This window comes from Lissotriton helveticus, chromosome 9, assembly GCF_964261635.1.
Source record: "Lissotriton helveticus chromosome 9, aLisHel1.1, whole genome shotgun sequence".
Taxonomy (NCBI): Eukaryota; Metazoa; Chordata; class Amphibia; order Caudata; family Salamandridae; genus Lissotriton; species Lissotriton helveticus.
The window spans coordinates 401,692,213-401,715,643 of record NC_136070.1 but is presented as its reverse complement, the minus strand read 5'-3'; the positions used below and the strand labels follow the sequence as shown (position 1 = coordinate 401,715,643).

The window sequence follows — 23,431 nt, the reverse complement described above, 5'->3', positions numbered from 1 at the left end:
CTGGGTTTTATCTATCCCTCTTGTGGGCATGTTAGCTGTTTTATTCTTAAGAAAGGCAATCTGAGTTTCTTTTCATAAATCCTATAATCTTCATCTCATGGGTAACATGGAACCAAAACTGAGGTGTGACACAATGCAGCGCTCTTGATCCCACAAACTATTCCAAAGGACAATAATCATCACGTGGCCCTACAAAGCAATTTCGCCAACATCTGCAGGTCGGAGCATTCTCACAGCAATTTACATACATGCTTTGTTAAAGGAAACCAATATAGCACGGAGCATTATTCATTGGAAAAATAATCATTGCACTGCTGATGATGTGAGATTTGACAAATCTCCTGTAAGGTTCTTTAAAAAAATGATATTGGGATACACCTAATCATGCTTTAAAGTTCTTACTTATTTTAAATTCTTTCTGCAGTAACAGAAACTAAGATAATATGTGATATTAGTACGGTGGGGTTATTTAATGCACATACAAAACTCTGTTAGATATCAATCGATGTTAACGGCCCACATCAGATTTCACTACACACTTGGGATGCTTCAGGGGCTTACCTGTGGCACCAGGACTGCCAGATTTGTCAGCATTTGAGTGCTTAGACTCCATCTGATCTATGGATTCATTAATTAAAGCAAAAAAATCTGAAAAATTCACTACAAAACATAGATATTTACTAAATAGCAGTAGATCAGAACAAACTAGTCACACACGTGGAAAATATCAAGAAGACAGCAACAGGATAATGACTGAGCAAATTGAAACTGTTGTAAGGGTAAGTTTTCCATGTGCAGAACAAAACTGCATTAAATAGCTGGAAACACATACAGATAGGTTTAAACAGCAATACATGGCACAATGCTATATGAACAATCAGATGTTCTAATAGAAACACTTTTAAGGCGTGCACCCTCTTTAGCTGGTACCATTACAAATGGAGTTTTTGTCTTCCAAATCTTTAAACAAATTGGAGGATGCATAGTTTTCCAAATCACTAGAGAAATATTCTGATACCAATTTTTTAAGGAGAATCAAGGTAGGCTGAAGAAACAACCATAAATTACAGCCAGAGTCCATAAAAACTAATGACTCAGCCAGAGTATTAGAAAAGTCTTTTTTGCAATGTTTAAATCTAGGGCAAGTGTGACTTCTTGGTTTGCCAATACCAATTACAAGATGAATTCAAAAGAATGGATGCAGTCTGGTATTATAACACTCTTAACTAATTATATTTCTTACAATAGAAAATACGGTCAACAAAATGAACAAGAGTTTCATATCAGAAGCATAAAATGCATCTGAATAGAATCCAGAGACCGAAATGTTTAAAGCTAAGTCCTACTAGAAGGGAACCGGAAGCCAAATTTTCTCACCATCTTAGTCCAGATGTTTTGTGGGAACGATAGTAACAACAACAAACAGAGATCAGTTAGTAGTGCGCAAAGTTTGATCATGGAATCCAAATAATGTAGACCATTCAACCACAGAGCGGAGTAACTGAAACAAAGGATGGCACAGACGGAACAAAAGGAGGGGCCTCTAGAATAATCACGGACTATAAGACAGACAGTCAAAAGTGGGTATTCCAAAGAGGGACAAAAAGAGTGCAGGAAGAACATGGTTAGGAATTTGTAGGTATATTTTAGGCTAAAATCAAGTTTGCAAATTATGTGGTTTGACAAGGTTCAAAATAAGGCTAATGGTAGTTGTTAACATTCCAATTGTATTCATTTACTGGGGTGAACATGAAAAGAAACACAATGTGTGTAGATAATAGAGAAGGAACAAAGAAAGTAAGGCTTAACTTAATCCTGCACCTTTAATATTTTCAGATGTCTAAGAATACTTAGAAACTACAGGGAAGGAAATTAAATGAAATGAAAAGGGTTCTTGTAAAGCCCATGGCTACCCGGGAGTATTCCAGCGCTGATCAATCATAAGGAAAGAAACAAAAGATTAAGAGAAGAGCCAAGTCTTCAGATGCTTTCAGAAAATAAGATGGTTGGGTTCTCTACGAAGGTGCAATGGGAGAGAATTCCAAAGCTTGGCGGCATTGTACGAAAAAAGCCTGCCCCCACTTCTAGTTTTTCTGATTCTGTATAGCCTAATACTCCGCTATAAATTTCAGGGTAAAAGAGCCAACTTAGATGATATTGAAGATTCCCAATGTATATGTGTAGAAAGCCCACAAATTTACCGATGCCCGAGATGCTTTAGACGATGACATTGGTCCGGATGAGACCCTACAATTGAGATTGGGCCAAAAATGTCGGCACCTTGCTCCCTGGTTACAGAATCACATGGAGGGAATATCTGAATTAATATAATCCTCCCATACAAACAGTGTTCCAAATTGTTGATTACCAGGAATATATACAGCGTATTTTGTATTACTCGTATAAAGTCACCAACACTGTGTCGTCTGCACTTTACCATTGAACAGTGCACCTTATATGTATATATCTTATCAGAAGAACAGTATCATTTCTACCAAGGAGTGAAGTGCTCGGTCTTGACAAATGTTTGCATGATTTTATATCCACATAGCACTAATCATCAAAATGTCCACTGAATACCTTGAAGCCAAGACTACAGATATTCCTGGAATGAGTCACTCAGGACAACTGTTTCTTTTATTAGATTGATTCCCTCTAGTCCCAGTGGGAATACAGGGTTGTCCTGGTTTGGTTTATATAAAATCAGCATTGTGAACACTGGGACACACCTTGAACTGTGCTAGCTCGTAACTGATACACTTTTATACCAAAAAGTTTTCTTATTTAAACTACTGTATGTCAGAAAACTGAACTCGAAAAATAGTGCTACAAAAATATCGTAGACTGAGTGTCAGCTACCAAAAGGTTGCAAAACTATATGAAAGTAAATATAGATTTACTTCTCTTAACCCTAATCTATATCACTTGATGTTTATATGTCGGCAAGGTATTACATACATGTGATATTTATCTTACCTTTACTTTTTTTTTAGTTAATATTTTGGCTACTATATTCTTGTAGCATAATACTCAGAACTGGAAAATCTGGTATCGTACCATTTGAACATCTAGATATTCTAGGAGCGGGAGTGTGCGCGCCTTTTTCACTGCCAATGGCCATCTGTCTGCATGCCCAAAGCTATTTCCGCATCGCCTTCAGTGGGCACTTTCGTTTTTCATTCATCAGCTGAATACCTCTGTGAAAAGACGTTTTCTACATCAAGAAAGAGCTCTTTAAACGACCCCTTACCTAGAAGTTGGCTTGGGCCTTTTATGTAGGTTTGTTGAAAAGTATTTGTCACAGAAGCTGCACAGTTTGAAGCCAGGCTTCCATAAATAGTGGGTAGGACAAAAAGTAGTTAGCCGGTACACTAAAGAAAACATATTGTGATTGCTGATGTTGTCACTGCATGGAACAGGAGGTGCTCATATCTGGAAAGGCTAAAATTCGGAAATGAAGGCAAAGAAAGATCTTTTCGATGTTTTGTGTAAAAAGACGGGTGACAGAGCAGAAAAGGGATTCTACTAAACAGTGGATGAAAAACAGGACTTGAGGAGATCGGGCTAAGCGTGTTCATGTGGATGGGCTGATTGCCTGCTAGACATATGCGAGTGCCTTGCAACATGGATGGTGTTTTTTGATTTTTTTTTGTTTAAGGTGCAGTTTGCAGTCCCACCACATAGCGGCAGTGTTCGGTACATCGGTGAAAAAGAGAGAAAACCAAATTAGGAATAACATTCTCATTTTTTCCTACCTTGCTTTTCTTTTACAGTCAACATCTTTCTCATCACTCAAGTAGATATTATGGATTATTTTAAGTATGTTTAATTAGTTTTTACCATAATATTCACGGCACAATAGAGAGTGCTATAGAATGAACTACACAAGGTAATACATAACACAACAGCCATATGAATATTATATTTCGTCAGCGACTGTGTTTGAAGGAACGAGTACATTATAACACTTTGGTGAGTCGCATATCTCGATCATCAAGTGGATCCGAGGGAGGGGTAACAAATCGTGCCAGAGAGCAGTAAGGATGGCAAATGCAATGAAAAAGTACTAATATTAATCCCCCCACCCCACTGCTGGCGACGCACGCCAGAGTAGCGAGGGGAGAGGAGCAGTAAGACGTATCGGCGCGTGAATAGCAATGAAAAATAATGAAGATTAACAAATCCCCTGAAGAAGAGCGTTATGCTTGAAATGCATTGGGATGAGATATAATCATGCAAACTATTACGAATGAAATATAATTCTGATGAATTGAAAACTCGCTACAGAATGATGTTTGAATAAATTCTACGAATTGTTACCTACATGTTTGGAGTAAATTTGTATGAAAAGCAAAAGGAGTGCAAGGAAGGAGTGTGTCCTGTAGTCACAGAACACACATGTTAAGTCATGTTCTACAGTTTACCATAAAGGCATGCAACAGGAGCCAATTTGGGGTTGTTAATACATGTCCCAGTTCATCGCGATTTTATGGATTCAATACTGTTTTACAAAATCTGTTATCACATACAGTTTTCTTTGCAGCCCTTGATAAGACTCTCCATGGACATGCTGCAGGAAAGGCTAATCGCTGTTATTATACTCTTCCATCCAATCAACAGGCACTACTCTTCGACCATTTGACAAAAGTAACTGAACAAAACATAAAAATATATTTCTAAAGCCAAGATCTTGCAGCGGAGAATCTCATGATATCAGACCCCAGCTTGAAGCAAGGACACAAGCATCATCAAAATTTGATTTCTTTCAATTAATTATCACAAAATTGCTTTCGACAACAAATGTTGAAGCACTATTCCATAACACAACACGCTTGAACATTGAAAACTAATAACTCAAGTTTTTCCTCAAAAGTTGACTATTAAATACACATTCACACTATTTAAGAAAATAATGTTTAAGAGACACACAATAATGTGCAAAAAATTCCATAAACCCTGGGTCCGGCAGTGAAAGAAGTCTCAGAATGGAATTCAAATCACCTAAACATAGATCACCAACCAATCTCTTATTTCTTTCTTAAATTTAGTATAAAAAGAGAGTGTAGAATTTTAATCTGCATATTCAGTCTCAATTTAAGCCTCATATTGCATTTATTCCAGTAGCACCATGGCTTTCACCCAGGTTGAACCAGCCAACAGGAGGATGTATGTCTTATTCAATTGAACACACATCAGCCCAGACGGTTGTACGTGATTTCATAGAAAAATGATTTAATGGAATACCATTACTGAGAAACCATTCCATCTAAAATATTTAATGAACATTTTCAGAATGAATGCCGTTTACCTTTCCGTAGAAACCAATTTATAGAATGTCTTTTTGATCGAAATTGGCTTTTGAATGCTCATTTTTTATGAGTAAATGCAATGGTTGCAGCCCTTACTTACTTACTTGTTAGAGATATTTATGTAATGGCTTTACTTCAGGGAACATTATTTCATATTTATATGTTTCACATTGTCAAACAATTACTTCAGATGCTTTTAATTTGCTGATCTATCACCAACCGTAAACACCATACATCGCTCACCTCTCACAACCCCCAAACACCATCACTCCCGCTCCCTAAAACTCCTCATCACACCTAAACTACACTTATCCTGAAGCCTGAAAACCATTTCTACCCCCAACATCCACACCCCTGAACCATAAAATCACTCACTACCCCAAAGTCCACCCATTCTTTTTCCATGCTTAAGCCTCACCCATCACCTACCCCTAACACCACCACAGCACACCCAAAATCCACCCATCTCTGAGCCCTAAAAAAACCTTATCACCCTAAACTACTCATCGCTGAACCTCAAAGCCATTTTCTGTAACTAAATCCCACCCATCCCCGAATCCTTAAAACTCCTCACCAAGCTAAACTCCTCCACATTCGGAACCCTAAAAACTCCTCACTACCCCAGCCGCTACCCATAAATGAACAATAAAAACCCTCACCAGCCCTAAACTCTGCCCATCCATGAGGCCTAAAACCCCTAAACACCCTTACACTTCAACCATCCGTGAAACATAAAAAAACTCACACACTTAAACACCCATCTTCTTTGAACCCGAAAAAACCCTCACGAGCACTACATTACATTACATCCGTCTCTGAACCCTAAAAAACCCTTTTTATGCCCAAACTCTAATAATGCCTGACCCCTAAAAATCCTTGATCATCCTAAACATAACCCATCTTGAAACCAAATAGTCCCACAGTAGTCCCAAACTCCACCCAAGTTAAAGTAATTTTGGATTTTTTCTTAAAATGATCTTTTCTTTATAAAGGTTCCTTTAATTTTCTATATTTTTTGCATTTCTTTAAAATTGACCTTCCTTAAAACTGTTTTTCCATGATTTGGGTTCCTCCAATGAGATTTCTCAGTTTTCGTTTTCCATTAATTTACACACCTCAGTCTAGCCACATGAAACATTCTTTAGATCAGGGGTGTGTTCAACTGTAGGCCGCCAGAGAAGCAAACACACCAGGTGACGACACACAAACAAGGTAACCTAACACGCATTTGTAGAGCGCATGTCCATTTCAAGGGCTGTCTTGTGCTATTGAGAGATCAGAGATATTGATTGTTAGCCATCTCACTGGTACTCATGTAATGGACTTCAGTAGGATGAAAGGCTGAAGGGACCTACTGGGATTCGAACCTGGGGCACGGAGGTCAAACATTGATGACTGCAATGGATGCGTTAGTCCACTAAGCCACCATTCCCAAAACGAAATTAGAATGTTTTAGTACATTGGAATAAGGCAACATTTCTGCCTCTTTTTGGTATAAAGCATGCTTGCCTTTGGTCCGGGCTTCACCTAAATGTACATTTTTTGGGCCAGTTTACTCCATTTATGAGTTAATCTCACCAGCAGGTGCAAGGCAGGAAGGGTGGAGTGGCTTGGAGCTCTATACATCTGGCTCAAGTTAGTGCCATATAGCTCCATCATCTCTTGCAACTCTTAAAGCTACAGAGGCCACTTAACTTCCAGCTTTAGTCAGGGTCACAGATTGGGCAAGGAGGGCACAATGGCCTATTTGGTTAGCAACGCCTCTATTAACGTCACTGCTCTGACATTTTTAATCCTGTGCGTAAAAGACCCACTCACAAGTGAAACTCAGCACTGTTTTAGGCTCAGTGCAATAGTCTCAGGGCGAAATATGATTGAACACAATCTTAAATTGATTATTTTATTAGTAGATGTCCCGCATGCACTATTGCCCAATTCCAAAGCCTGATCTGCAGTTGGGGATTCGGATGTGGCGGGATAGGGTGATACCAGTGGTAGGTAGCGTAGCACATTCTCCACACTCTTTGTACATAGTTTGTATTTAAATATAATTTGTTTCACGGTCCTGAAGAATCGCCACTGATCATTGCATGACAATTCTATGGTGAGAAACTTGTCGACCATCTGGGTGTAGAGTAGGTCATTTGTCACATAGAAAAAAAAAATACTCTACCCCTCCCTTCTTTTTACTTAGGTAGGGTACCCAACAGAATAAAGTCTTCAATAGGACTCTCTGACCTATTTTTAACAAAAGACAACTCACATCTACACGAGACTAGGCCCCTCACACCCACTGCACCTTTACGGCAAGGAACAAAAGATCTCCGTCAAAGAGCCCCTTTAAGGGTGCCTGTTGAGCATTGCAGCGCCGGCCCAACGAGGAGCAGGCTCATATGATGAAGCATGACACCTAGCTTGCTGGATGTGTGAGAGGCCTAGTTCCGAAAGGAGGATTTCCCCCCTCCTTTCCTGACCCCCTGTAATACTTTGCCAGACACCTTCAACTATGGCATTTTATTGGTGACTATTACTTCACCTAGGAACTGTGTACGCTTCTTTGTTAGCAGCAGGATAGGGAAAGCAATCTGCAATTCAGTGCTCCAAATTTTAGCTTGGTATCAAAACATGAAATTATATGCTGTAATTCCTTGTTTGGATCACCATAATTAAACAATAGAAAATGAGATATTCCTGCAAATTGAACATCTCCGAATGAGTACAGGACCAACATTTAACACGTCTTTTTTGGAGGCAGAACCATCATCAAACTGCCCCAATTAAACCTCAAATTTTCTTCAAGCTTTTTTTTTACTGGTGATCCATCTCTCCAGACACTAGCTTAGAACAGACTATGGAAAGTAGATTTCCAAAGGCGTTTGTACCCTTTTTCCAAAACCTTTTAGAGTTTAGGAGTCATTGGTGATGTATTTTGTTTCTTAAAGTTAAATGCTATGTTGATTTGTAATCTTGGAAGAAACTCATCCATATGAAGATAATTATCCACTCAACCAGGTACCCTGAAAGCTCACTCAATATAGGCTGGAATCTGTTTACAAATCTCAGGTGATATTTTAGTCAAATATTTGGCCAGTGTGCTGATGACACCCTTCTTTACCCCACATTCAGCCATGGCAAATGTAGTTGCCCTATTCACCTCCATCCAACCAATTAGAAAATACATTTGAAAGAATGAATAAATGAGCGAGTGAATGTGAAGTTCTTATATAGCGCACAGCTACTCCAGGAGTGTCCCTGCACTTATACAAAGGCAGTGTTGCAAGCCTAAACTTTGTCGGTCACTGCTGATAATTTTTACTTTTTATAATAGTACAGGGTAAGAGTGTTAGTAAATATGCAATGTGTTTGCATCACTGCTCAATTGTAAAGAACATGCATTATTTTATCGAAGACATTAGTTCTCACTTTTTTCATCCATCAGACTGCAAGTGTCTCATACAGACAACCTTTGAAATGCCCCCTTTCTAGATTGTAGTTGCTATTTGTATAGGCTATTCAGGACTTCCCTTGAAAATGTAATCCTTACATATTTGAACGTGTTCACTTTCGATATGACTGGGGAATAAAAATCCTGTCTGGGCCACTAGATGAAGACAAATTATACGGGTTGGAAAAAAAATCAATTGCTTAACCTAATTATGTTCTGTAATGATCCAATATACCCAGCAGAGATACAGACAGGCACTACAAATGCACTCACACGTGACCTCCTAAAAAAGTATACACTGTCCTCGCTGATGGAGCACAGGAAACATCCCTCCAATATCTGATCATCCCCATCTCGCGTGAGCAAGAGGGGAAATACCATGTCTTACAACTGCCCAATCTTGAAGCTTTCAGATCTTCTTACTGCTCCCTCTAATCATGTCCAGGGGGCTTCCACACTCACTGCATCCAAACATAGTTTACACAGTACCCAACAGCCACAATGGACCATATCCATGGACAAAGCCAGCCTTTGGATGTTAAGAGGACAACTGATGTTATCACCCTAGGAGATCCCAACCCAGATGTTTCCACTTATTTATTGAATTCAGCATACCTTTGGTAGGTCCCTTCCTGTTCTGTACTGCATGCTGTTCCTCTGAAACATTCAGGCGTCGAACCACATCCGCGAGGGCAGACTTCAGCAGCTGGATCTCGTCCTCCTGCATCTGAACGCGCTGCTCCAAAGACGCAATACGGTCCGTAACCTCCATGCCGCTGGTGGCAGACGCGCTATCATCTATAAAAGATTAAATTGAAGTCATGTCATTTCTAAGATATTAATACATATGCTATCCTTCACGATGCAACGTGAGCCATCAAAATTAACTCTTCTAGAAGGAGGTGCCTATCTGCATAGTGTGGTCGTAAAAGCACTAGAACAATGATACACACAACTACAAGCCTGATCTAGGTTTTTAGGTGTATGCTGCAACAAATATTTTATTGCCAATTTTAAGATCCTGGTAAAATTATCCAGGCAGTTGTGTTTAAGGAAAATTCACAACAGGTTTTGAATTACCAGGCACCAGTGAAAAAAACAGGAGGTCAAAAGTATTTGGGTTGATTTTACATCCATAGATTAGGGTGGGATTCACCCCATTGTAATTCAAATCCACTAAGCAAAGCCATACCCCATTCTACGGAGCCCAAGCTACACAACCACCAGATGGTGTCACAGAAACGCCTGAAAGCTGGAGGGATTTGATAGGAGCCCTCACTGCTCCAAAACAACAAACCTTGTAGCAGCACTGGCACGTGGGAAGGCCCGCGTCACAAACTCAAATGTGGCTAGACAAACAAATAAGTAAATATGACTGAAAAATGGTACATGGAAAGTAATGATCTTGGCACCTGCAGGTGATGCTCAGATGTCAGCACTAAGCGCTAACCCCACTGAGCAACCTTGCTTCATAGCTTAAGTAATTTATTAGATGGAATGTAACAGACAGCTCTTTAAACCACGTAATTCGTATCCTCCCTTTCGTGCTTAAAATCTCAATGAAAATGGAGTAAAAAGCTAACGAATCCGAGGCATGGGAATGTCTAAAACAGGCCATCATAACAGTGAGTGCCCTGGGATGGAGGGTTTCAATTTAACCGACATGCGAGCTACAAACTCACACTGTTATCGGGCTCATCAATCCCGAATTCCAGGCTTACATGGTTGAAATGAAATAAAAACACTGCATCGCCCTGTCCAGATCTGTAATATTCAACGATGACGAGCAGCCATCAGTACAACAAAGAAGCGCCTTTCTTGGTGCCTTGCGCATGCGCATGACACAGCTTGGGCAGAACACTTCGAGCCAGCGTAAACTCGGTGTGTCCAAATCACTGCACACAAAGCAAGGGCATTGTTATTCAAAAGATCATTAATGACCTGGTCATTTAATACTCAACTGCAAAATATCTTCTCACGTATTCCAAATATATGAAGTGCATCCTTTCATTAATCCATCCTAGAAACATTCCAGAAACCACAAATCTGACCTGTTTTTTTTTCCTTAAGAGACGTGCATAAATTCACCGTGTCAGTCACCAGAAGACTGATGATTAATTATTCTGTTTTTCAATGAATACATATGCAGGAGTGGACTCCCGCCTCATTTGATGTTTTTACATAAACATAGCATCTATTCTCTTCCTTTCACCAGACCTACTAACTCCCCAGAGCTTTAATTTTTATTAGCACAAGGTCTTCCTTCTCACAGTATTCAGGAGATGGCAATTCATCCTCGAAACAGGCGAACACGCTTGTCCTCTAAAACATGCATTGGTAAAGCCAATAATGGGTCGAACGTTGCCCACCAGCCTTTTGGCTTGGTCAGTGCTTGTTTTTTTAGGGTTTTTGTAAGACTACTTTTGATGGGGAAGGTGTAGGACCACAGAATATAGTAAAAGCACACTTTGCCATAGTAGTCCCTGGCACTCAAGAGAACTACATAGTGTATAGACGTGCTTCTTGTGAAAGGGACGAATGCAGTCACTCATACTAAAGTTAGCCAATAGGAGAAGTGGGCTGACCCTCTGCCTGATGCTGTAGTGCTCTGATACTCAAAGTATGGCCCGGGGGCCGCATGCGGCCCCTCTGACCTTTACATGTGGTCCCCTAGTCAACAGCCGCGCTGGGCTGCTGTTTACTCGTCTCAGCACGAACAATAAAAATATGCTAAATAAACAGGCAGGTATTGATTTAAAAATGAATTTGTGTTAAGGAAAGGATGTAACTAGGGAGTCCTGCAATGCTCAACTTCAAGAACATCTTCATTTATTTTTAAAGACATCTTGCAGCAAAAGAGTAAAAATTCAAAAAAGTGTATTTAATTAACACGCATAACCTTTTCACCTTAGTTTATCAGATTATATCAAGTGCATTGAGAAGTATTATTTCAAAAGTGATAGTTTTCACACATGAATTTATAAACATAAATTCTTCTCTCCACACTGACAATAATACGAATAGTGAACTAAAGAGGCAAATCAGTTATTACGTGCACTTTTTGAGTGACCTGGGTTCCTATTATACATTGGCAACATTATAGTTTATTAAATCAAACACTGGAGAAGGTTGTATACAGTGCACATCCTTAAGTCATTTATTTCAAGGTCCTCTTATTTGTGTTAATGAAGAAATAGGAGGGACACTGAAATAAAACAATTGGCTAGGATCACACAATATGATAAAATGGGGAAGCCGGGATTAATCCCAGATTTTCTGGTTTCAAATTGTGCCATTATGCTTCGCTTCATGAATACCCGCCTTAACGCCAACTCTCTCTGCCCAACCACCACCCCGCTGGCATCAATGCAGCCCTCGGTCCCATCACAGACCAAACTTATTGGCCTCTTGGAAAATGTTTGTGAGTACCCATGCTGTAGTGGGTGGAAGGAAAATGCGAATGACAATAAAAGAGCAACAAATGAAGGCAGTAGGCTGAAAGTCCCTTAGAGTAGCTATGTAATACATATATTTTATTAAAATCAAAAAGTCTTGGCTAATGCTGCACCTAAAAAAAAAAAGGACGACCCAAAAATGTTTTAGAGGTCCCACGTAATGAGCCCCATTCAGGGAATACAAGATTATTTTTAGTTCACCTTCAACCGTATCAATATATCACAAGCTTTATTCGGCTGCCCTGCAACTATAACAGTACTGAATTATCAATAATACAAACAACCAAAGATCTTCTGGTGCAATGGACCAGCTTTTTGAAAAAAAAAAATATTTTTATTCTATACTGGCATTGAGAGAATCCTGTTTTTGAAGGATTTACGTATTGACGGTGCTTGGCAAAATGCAGCATTTAATTTTTGACTGCAAGGAATCTTCAGCTTGGGTGTCTCCTAGCCTCTCTCCCCAAGCGCATCCCTCGAAGCTCGCTGCCGTAGGTCAAAGTAGGCCAGCCACAACATTTGACGCAGTTGTGTGACAGGACTGTGGCTAGGTAAGTCACTCGCAACAAACCAGATGACGCTCAAAACTGCTGTTTACACTCAACAGTGGCACAATTGGCTGTGGGTGACCCTCCCTTCGCAGTAGAGCTGTTGAGGCATGCATTAATATGTTACAGGCAGAGGCGTGGCAAACAATGGCACAGAAGGTGCAGTGGCACCGGAGACCAAATGTTTGAGAGGCCCATGACCTCTGACTTCTGCTTTAAATTACATCATCCCCTAGCAGCCCAGTGGCCTATTGTCATTGCATGGCCTAAAATCAATGGCACACTCCTTATGACACTGGGTAGACAAGACTGGGCTGGCATAAATGAAAACCAATAGGCTAAAGGGATTTGGGCAGCCTCCAGGAGTTAATGATTCACAACCCAGTCAGTCCTGAAAAGTAGCTCAGGGGCATTGCCTCACAATTTGCTTACAGGCGGGTAAATGATTTCCTGATGCAGAGAAATAATGCTCAGACGGTACTCTGCCATACTTTGATATACTGTATTATTTCATCAGTTTGCCTTCAGAATCATTTGTGAATCTGAGGATTTTAGCTAATAATTTCTGGGAAAATATTGTGGGGTACACTAAATTGATTGGCCTTTTTTTTTTAAGTCTGAGGCATATGGAAGGTTAGCCCCATATAACTGCCAGCTAGCCTGATCTTTAGGTGCATGGGGGATGCACCGACAGATCAAGCTAGCTGGCTGTTATATGGGGCTGGCATTAAAACATTATAAAGAGCTTCCTTGAACTCCCTGCCCTACACTGCGTCCTCACATCGCGGCTGCAGAAGGCAGTCTCGCGCTCATGTGGATCATGCAGACGCATGCGCTAATGTCCAGCTGGCTGTGCGTGCACGGGTCACTGAAAGGCTGCGCGTGGGCAGAGAACAGTCAAAGCCATTAAACGAGGCTGACGTGCAGTGCTTGGAGTCCAACAAGAGACAAATGCTGACACATAGGTGTCCAAGATGAAATGCTGCATACCCCCGAGGTGGGAATAGGAATAAAAAGAAGACCGAGGAACATACTGCGTTTTGTGACGGGAGCTGGTTATGGTGAATATCTCGGCTACCTAAACAAAACGTATACCAAGCGGAACAGTGCTGAAGCACCTGTACAGGGTTAAAGCATGTCAAGGGTCATGAGGAATCACATTAAAATTGACACAGCTGGCCCCATGGAAGTGAATAAGAAGCTATTCCATAAGGAGACACCGACATGAACAGCCCAATAAAAAAGGCCGGAAGCGACCAAAGAGTCTCTCGCTCCTGTTCATGGCCAAGGAAAGGAAGGCTTCCAAGTGCCATAAGGTCAATGTTACCTCTGCCAAGGCTCAGGAAAGGGCTGAGGGCCTCGTTAGGAGATCTGTGGTATTCTGGGTGATAATGCAGAAGGCAGTAAATGCTGATAACATCAAGGCAGTATGCTTACAGGGTGCAAATATTCTCCATTCCAAGTTTCACACCTCAGAATGGAGGTTAAAACTGCAATCACGTGCATTTTTCCGTATTCTTCGGTACAAAACGTAGGATGTTGCAGGTTTTACCGGATAAAATGTGTGCAGATAAAAGGGTGTGGAAGCGATAATTACAAAACTTCTTGAAATTACAAATCAGGCTCAAACCCCTTCAATTTCTTATTGTGATATGAAAGCGCGGGACATCAGACTGCTTTACAATATTCAAATATATGTATTTTGTGGTTTATTCGTACAAGCAATATGTTTAAAACAAAGTGTTGTAAGCGAGAAGCAGAAAATAAATATGAAACCTAAGAAAGACGAGGAGGAGGAAGCTTGAGTGCAAAAAGTGGAACAAACAAAAAGCATATTTTGATAATTTACTTTACTACGCCATCACATTTGCCACTCTTTGAGCACTGCACATTGTTCATGTTCGAAATTTAGACCTGGGCGGAGTTCGGCTATGCGGAACTCCGTGAAGTGACCAAAAAACTCAGCCGGCAGAGAGCGTTAGGTCACTAAGTTCGCAATTATGTTTTAGCATCAGGTGTTTGTCCTGGGCTGGGAAATCAGTGCAAACGGCACCATGCGCAGCGCAAGAGGACGCTGCTTCTTTCTGCGGCTCGAGTAGATTTTCTACTCAAGCAGCTGCTTCCTTAATGCGAACGGATGGTTTTTCACCACAAGCACTGGAGACCATCCGCGACTGCCCGTGTTAAGAAATCGCACTGGGAGATGGTCTACCATTGGATTTTCCTCACTTGCACTTGCCAAAACTCGGCTCTGCTTTGCAGAGCAGAGTTTTTCAGAACTCCCCGTGCTCCGCAGAGTACTCCACAAACGGAGCGGAATTCACATCCCAGGTCTAGTTTGAATCACCTTGATTTTGTTTTTACCACGTACATTTCTTGCTGTTCAATGAAGATAAGGTAATAAGACACATTAAGGACCTTGATTACTTCTAAATATATTATGTTGATGTCGTGAATTAGTAGAGTGAATAAAAAAAATTCTATTTGCACTCCAGGAAGGCAACCTGCTTACTAATCAAATTAATTTGTAAAGAAATCGGTAGTAGCTACTGTTCTCTTTTCGTCTTGACCTACAGATAGCTTTAGTTGTTTGCTGTTGAAAACCAATTGTCTACAATACAATATACATAGCGTGGGTCAAACACTTTTTCATAAGTGGCTGGCTTTCTTGTACATCACAGTTCCATTCACCTTATTCAGTGGCTTTCCACTCTATTCTTATGTTTGTCCCACCCCAGGAGCAAAGCTTCTTTACCATCATTTTGAGTGGCTGTCTTGTAATTTTCCCCTGTTGACATGAGGGAACTACTTTTTACGTTGCTTGCTGCACTCAATAGGAAAGCACCACTTTCCTTGCCCGCTTCCCCCATTCCTGATTAATTTTTGTTTTATTTATTTTATTTTTGGAACGGGACAGTATCGACACATTGCTCCTGGCCACTCTCTTTTGAGCTCCTGCTTTCCTGCTCTCCGTGCGCCATTATCGCCCCTGGCCTCTCACTCCTCACTTTTTCAAATTGCTTTCTTGTTTTTAAGTTATTTTTGCGATGGCTACACTCTGGTACCATGCCATATGATTTTTGTCCCTCCATGCTGTCACTTATGTCTCCCTGCCATCTCTTCACCCCTGACATCACATCTCCTGTGTTCCTTCCCAACTATTTCCTGTTCCTTATGGTCTTTTGATTTTTTTTTTACGAGGGCCCGGCAACTTCTAGGCTGCACAGTTCTACCTTCTATGCATCCATTTGTTCATATTTTATTTAGTTATTTATTTATTTACTGTTCCGCAATATACGTCCATCATCCTGGCTAAATTGAAAAGACTAAATGAAAACATAAATCGCAATTTCTCTGCTCTGAATGTCAATGGCCATCTTGTATTTATCTTTCTAAAAGCATATGAAAAACCATTCCATGATGGCTGCTACATATGCGTGCACACAATAGCTATCATGGAATACTTATTTTCCCTTTAAACAAAAAAAATATTCCAAGATGGCTGCTGTGCGTGCACACCTTGTAACTTTTAGTTTATTTTTAGGTTACTATTTCAAGATGGAAGGCGGCCATCTATGTACTGTAAAAATAAATAGGCATGGACATAGTCATTAGATTTCACAGGTGAGATCTTGTGGTTGTTCCAATCTAAGTAAATGCATGTTCCCAGGTTCTAAGGAATATAGGGTTGCCCATTTTTTGTTCATATATCACTTTGTTATATCATTCAGAGGTGAAAAGTGGGGAGGGTCACTAATTTTGCCACTTAATATGTTTTATATTTATTTATTCAACTTGTTAAGCGCAACTGTCACCTTGCAGGTATCCTGGCGCTGAGCGGCTGAAGAGTAGGGTGAATCGGGCCGGGGGTGCTTTCTAGATCTTAGGGAAACAGCCAGGTTTTAACACGTCTTCTAAACGGGATAAGTTCTCTAATTTGTCTAATTTCCCAGGGAAGTTTGTTCCACAATCTGGCTGCTGCCACTCCAAAGCATCTACCTCCTGACCTGACTTTCTTGAAACTTGGCACCTTCACCAGTCTGGCCGAGGACGAACGAAGCAGTCTCGATAGTGTGTACCAGTCAAATTTTTTTTGCAGGATCAGTGGTCCGCCCCCATGAAGGGCTTTAAAAACCAGACAGAGCGATTTAAAGTGCACTCTCTGTCTCACGGGGAGCCAATGGAGTTTGGCTAGGCCCGTAGAGGCGGAGGACAGACCTAACACCAGCTTTCCAGCCGCTGATTGGATCCTTTGTAGCCTATCCAGGAGAAAATTAGGGGAGTCTAGGAGGAGGGCATTACAGTAGTCAAGCCTACTGAGAATTGTACACCTTGCCACTGTGGCACGCGCCTGACAAGGTAGAAGAGGAAAGATTTTACGAAGGGACCTGATGATAGCGAAACCGGTGGCTGTGGTTTTTGTAACCTGGGCTTGCAGGGAAAGCTTGCAGTCAAACATAATACCCAGGTTACAAGCATTTTTTGTTGGCTGCACAGTGTTAGAAAAACATGGGGCCAAAAGTTGTCAGGAAGAGGGCGGGGGATAGGTTTGGGGACATGAACCCACTGCATAGCACCTAAGGTCATTCTACTTTCAGGAACCCACATATAATACACGCCACATGTGTATGCAAATAGGCAAGGCCTGTAGCATAGTGAGGTAAGGGCCAAAATTGATGTAAAAATGACAATACTACTTGGTATCTACATCCTTTGACAGAAGACTAACCCACGTATCCGAGGTAATCAATGGATTGAGCCACTATGGCAGACGTACACAAATTCTCACTTGATATTCTCAAATTGCCTGTTATCCCCACCAATTGTGAACACCAGTAAAAGTGATGTACATTTCCACAAAGCAACTTAAACATTAGAAATTGTCGCTTAAGTATTCCCTTTATCACCTCTGATTATGTGCATTGCAGTCAACAGCTCCAAGTAGCTCATTTTCGCAACTTCATTCCATTGGGCAATTGTCATTAGTCCCGCAGGTGTACAGAAATCTTATGTTATGAGGCGTGCTGAGAGAAGACATTTACCTGGTTATTACTGCATGGACAATAAAGCATTATGATTAACTCAATATTCAAAGATGCCCATAAATCATGACAATTGCAACACTGGAGCAGAACTGCAGTTCTAAATTAATTTAAGAACCATGCACCTCTTTAAATTTAAAAGATCACATGCGTCGATAATTATGGAAATATTTTTTGGGGGTTTAACTTTTAATCAGCAGGCCTAGACCCGTTGTCCAAAGCGGGACACAGTACAGTTTTAGTTTACCCGAGGTAATGCAATGCCTTCGGGAAGCCACTATGCCTTCAAAATATTATTTCACAATTTTAAGAGCAGGTGTCTGCAAAAAGAGTCACAGTTCTGGAGGAAAAATCCAGAGGCTTAAGAAACCTCCAGCGGGAGGTGAGGGTTTGATCTTCTGACCAGGATCCAGGTGGAAATAACTCAAGAGAATCAGATCCAAACAGCACCAAAGGATTAGGGCTGAGAAGATCCAGAGAGTTGGAGAAGATACTCGACGGGAAAATATTAGGGAGAAGAACAATGCCTAAAGAGATCTGCATTGCAATGTAGCTTCACAGAAGAAAATCAGCCTTTTATAGAGGAACACAGGAACTGGATGTGGAAACTGTTACACGACATGCCTCCAAGTTAGACTGGGAAAACAGCGAAGAATTTGGGAACTGCCATCTTGGAGTGGGCTAGATTAAAAATGAAAATCTGAACTGGATTTGGATTTCAGAGCTTAATTTCAAAGGTTGGAGTAAAAAGGAGAACGGTCCAGAGATCCTGAGTCTGGATATGAATCCCTAGAGTTCTGGAGGAGTTTTTCTCAAGGCTCTGGACCTTTTCAGCCTCAAAAAAACAAGTGAAGAGAGGGTTGTGAGCATATGTTCTTCCTTTCCAAACACATACATGTATCCATCAGTAGGTTAATTCCTTTTTTGGATGTAACACAGTACAAGAAAGTTGGAGTGAAAGTAGTTCTTTTTATTTGTCACTTGATTGAGTCCATTTCACTCATTATAGAACTTTCATAGAGAACGTTGTAAAAGAAGGAGAGAGAGAACAGCCGACACGTGTTTCGCCCCGTGTGGCGAGTGAGTCCAGGGCTTTCTCAAGGCCATTTATATTATTTCAGCAAGACAATTTGTCAACGTTAAATTCATACATTTACAAAAATGGTTGCGTAACATTGTTAAAACATCCAATTCTGGTTGAAGTCTTAATTTCTCTCCTCTTGGACTGCTGTAGGGTCCACTGCAACTTCCTCGTGCGGGCACTCTCGGTCTTCTTGCTTACTAGCGCGTGTTCCTAGGAATTCACATTCGCAATCCAATAATCAAAGGTATAATTGAGTAGAAAGGGCCACAATGGGCAACCTATTAGTGGAGAACGGGGCAGCAAAGGTGATACTTCGGCAACCGGAGCGTTACGACTGATGTACTCGACCGGGAGTGTCAGAGTGGAGAAATTAAGACTTTCTTTTACAACGTTCTCTATGAAAATTATATAATATAGCCTTATAGCCCGCCGTAGAGGGCTATACCGGCTAATAAAGACCCTATCCAGTGTTAAAGGGCCGAGCCGTACGCGAGGGCCTTTAACAAGGGAGAGGGACAGTAAAAGGCGTTATAGCCAGCTATGAAGGGCTATAAGGCTATTAGAACATTCTGCCCTCAAGTGGCAGAATGTTCTAACAAAAAAAAAACAAAGCCTTATGGGAGTGTGAGGGGATTGGAATCCCCTTGGAATGTTGGAGCTCCAGGCTTATACTAGCCATTATAAGCCCAGAGCACTCCATTTCTTTCAATGGAGCTCCCAACATTCCAATGTTCTAATGAGTGAAATAGACTCAATCAAGTGACAAATAAAAAGAACTACTTTCGCTCCAACTTACTTGTACTGTTTTACATCCAAAAAAGGAATTAACCTACTGATGGATACATATATGTGTTTGGAAAGGAGGAACATATGCTTACAACCCTCTCTTCACTGAATTTCAAAGGTGTCTGCAGGCCTTTAAAAATAAATGGTCCTTCTACCATTTTTATAAACAGAACATCAGGACATTGTGGGAGAGACCCTGCCACCCTCCTGCCAAGCAATGCTGCACCGAGATGCGGCACCCGCAGAGGAGGGTTGCATTCAGCACACCGAGATAGCCGGGGAAGATGGGAAGGAGGCACTCAAGCTTCAAGAAGATTCAATGTAAGTGTAGCCAAGCAGCACAATACTTACTACATCTGCCAAATGCACCACGCACATCGTGGGTGTCCAAAGGCGTGACCCGCTCCTCCGCGAGTCCACTGGAGCCAGTTGACTCCACCCACAGGCAACTGTATCCTCACATAATCATTGCCATAGTATGGAGTAATGCTTATAGGAAGAACTGTCCTAATCCTGTCCCTTGCCTTTACATTTTCTAAACGATACCTTGGTTCTGGAGTCTAAATCCAGCAGAAATTAGAGCTAAAACTAAATAACCCCATATTACTCTAAGGCTTACACAACTTTTTAACTGAAAGCGGCATTATCCTACAACCATTGGGCAATAATTTACTGACACCCTCCAGATCAGCGAGACCCCTCCACGAATATTCAATCTCCTGTCTGTCCACCACACATGGGCCTAAGATTAGGAATCTACTGATGTTTACACATGCTAGGGGCCACAGGTCAAAGTTAGCTGGGCACATGCTGGGTAACTTTGCCTCTTTCTCACCAGAACTTCACCTATGATTACCATTATTTTTTATGAGCTCAAATGATTGATATGCTGGTCTTCCGAAACATATTGCCACATTTACTTAACTAACCCAAGAAGCAAAGCATTGTGTAGGGGTCCCTTTAATTTTCAACATTAGTAAGTTTGTTACCAGTGGAAGAAAGCAGACCCGGCCTACAGGCTCTGCAGTTTGGGGCACTACCAGCCTTCAATGAGCTACATCTCTCCCAAACCTCTAAAGATCTGAGAGTATCAAACCCAAATTACATTTTAGTGCACACCACAAGTGTTGCACAGGGACCCCAACATTTTTGGGTGACATATAATTAATTGATATGACCACACTAGGCGATCTCTTTAGAATAATTTTACCCCCACTGTAATTCAAACCTACCAGGATTGATACATTGGAGCATACGGACATAAATGGTCACTTAATGTTATTGAATTGCCTACAAAGTCCGTCAATTGTGAACACCAATAAAAAGTGAAGTACGTTTCCATAATGCAAGTTTAACTTTAGGATTTGTAACTTAAACATTCGTTTTATCTCCGCGGTCTTTGTATGTCTATTGTAGTCAACAGCTGCAAATAGCTAATTTTTGCAATTTAATTTCATAGCACAATATGTGTAAAGTCACTGCATTTTCTATAACACACAGCCAGCAATCAATCACTAATGATTGCAGATATTCCGAGAACCTATATTTAGAAATGTGATTAGCAGAGGTTTGGCCAGCTGAGCGATTTCTGGGCCTATTTTAACCCAGTGTAGCAGCGATCAAAGTTCCAGACGTCAATGACAATGTCACGTGACTAGAAATGCAAGTAAAGCGTCGAGATGGCAAGCAGGAAATAACTTCACAAGCAGATATAAACATTCTCGGCAGCGCAACGCGTGCGTGCGGGAAACTTGTTGTTTTAGGCAAAAATGCTTTTTTAAGCTTCCTCGAGCTTGAAACCAGTCAAATGCAAATGAATGGGAGCATTTGTTTATTACTGCATGTATCTAAAGTAGCTGTTTTTTTTTTTTTTTTTTTTTAGAAATAACGGATTTGATTCAATAAAACAACACAATCCACAGGTATTATTTAAGAGCAAAAACTATGGCCAGCATGGCCAAGAAAGATGGCTGACAGGACGTGTCCTATGGGAGCTCGGTCTTCCCAGCTGCTTAATCCTGCCTCTAATTACCACTGACAGCGGTATCCACTCGCAGCATTGCTCCCGCGTCTCCTGGGATTGCCATGCATGGGGTTTTACCTCTAAATTATAGCACCTGCTGCTATGCTGGGGACCGGGTGCGCCCATGGGCCTGCCGGACAGTTGTGCTCGGGCCTTGCGGTGATCCGGTGTGCTACTCTGCTGCGGCCCAATGATCACCTCCACCACGGGTTCCCTTAGCACCACCCTTTAACAGTGCCCAAGTCTCCATGACCACTTTCTCTCAGATGCATATATAGCACACTCTCTCAGATACATATATAGCGCCACTCATATCAGTGTAGGGTGTCGGAGTACTTCAATGTTGGACCCGGCCTCATGGAGTGGTCCTACCTCTCCCGCGCGGCGGGCCCCAGACGACATCAGCCCTCCACTCAGCCTCGGGCAGCCCCTCCAGCCCGACCCTGCACGTCCACCATTGCCGGTCCGGTTACCATCCCGGATCAACACTACCAGCCTAGCTCCATCCCAGGCCCATCACGCCCGAACACGAGGCCTTCCCCGACGCCATCTTGGAACCTCCACGTCAGGGGCACGTGGCCTCTGCCTAGCCCCGGCTCCAGCGAAGCCCCGCCATCGAGGCGCCCGGATCCACCCAGGTGGTCGAGTGGCCACTCGACGGATCCCGGAGGAAAGGGGAGTTTCGATGGTCCCCAGCCGTCTGGTATCGATCGCCCTCCGGCCTCCCTGGGCGCTGGCTCCACCCCCCTGCTGGGTGTCTGGACACCATCATCCCGGCCCCTCCGGCCCCCAGGCATGAGGGTCCGGACATCAAAGGACTCCAGCCCTATATCTGGGCAAGCCCCGGAGCAGGACGCCAGTTGTATCCTGGACTGGAAGCCCTGCTGACGCTGTCACAGCCGACACCAGACGAACTCATCCTGCCTGTAACCCGAAGCCATCTTGAGAGCCTGCTGGCGCTGCCGCGGCCTACCTCGTGGAGACCATCTTGAGAGCCTGCTGGCGCTGCCGCGGCCTACCTCGCTGAGACCATCTTGAGAGCCTGCTGGCGCTGCCGCGGCCTACCTCGCTGAGACCATCTTGAGAGCCTGCCTGCGCTGCCGCGGCCTACCTCGCTGAGACCATCTTGAGAGCCTGCTGGTGCTGCCGCGGCCCACCTCGCTGAAACCATCTTGAGAGCCTGCTGGCGCTGCCGCGGCCCGACCTCTCGGAACCCCCCAGCTCGAGGATTGAGAGCTGTGCGCAGGGTATCCCTTCTTCCACCCCGGTGGAGACTGTCCCGCTACCTTACCCCCCTTTACGAGACTTAACGGATCCCTCGATCTGCCTGTATATACTGCCAAGAACCAGCAACCTTTATTATCTATAAAAGCTTAAGAATTTGACCTCCTGTGTGGTGTCCGTTTGTAGTGTTGTGATTACTCTGCTGTACGATCGTAGGAGAGGACCCTCACCCAGGAGGCCTCTCGGTAACGCTCGGCTACTCCTCAAAGGAGAGGGGGACCTGGGGGTGGTCAGTCAGACATCTTCTGCCTCCCCCGGGGTCGCCTTTCTAACATTGGTGGCAAGCGCCGGGATCCGAGCATTCGCAGATCGTACAGAGAGTGATTCACTCACTACCAAGAAAAACCCACTACGACCATGAGCACAGAATTCCAGAAAGAGAAAATGGAAGACTACAGTCACAAGGAGCTAAAGCAGTTCTGCAAAGACCTAGGCATCGCTACCACTGGCTTAAG

At 42.3% G+C, this 23,431-nt stretch overlaps 1 protein-coding gene across 7 annotated transcripts in view; it reads right to left on the bottom strand.

Annotated features, from left to right (window-relative positions):
* The window catches only part of EML1 (EMAP like 1), an 883,632-nt gene that overhangs the window by 315,387 nt on the left and 544,814 nt on the right, over window positions 1-23,431 (bottom strand). For all 7 annotated transcript variants that reach the window (XM_078660158.1, XM_078660161.1, XM_078660155.1 and 4 more), the window contains exon 2: window positions 9,370-9,552. In XM_078660158.1, the coding sequence (XP_078516284.1) occupies window positions 9,370-9,552 (183 nt within the window). The remainder of the gene's footprint in view (window positions 1-9,369; window positions 9,553-23,431) is intronic.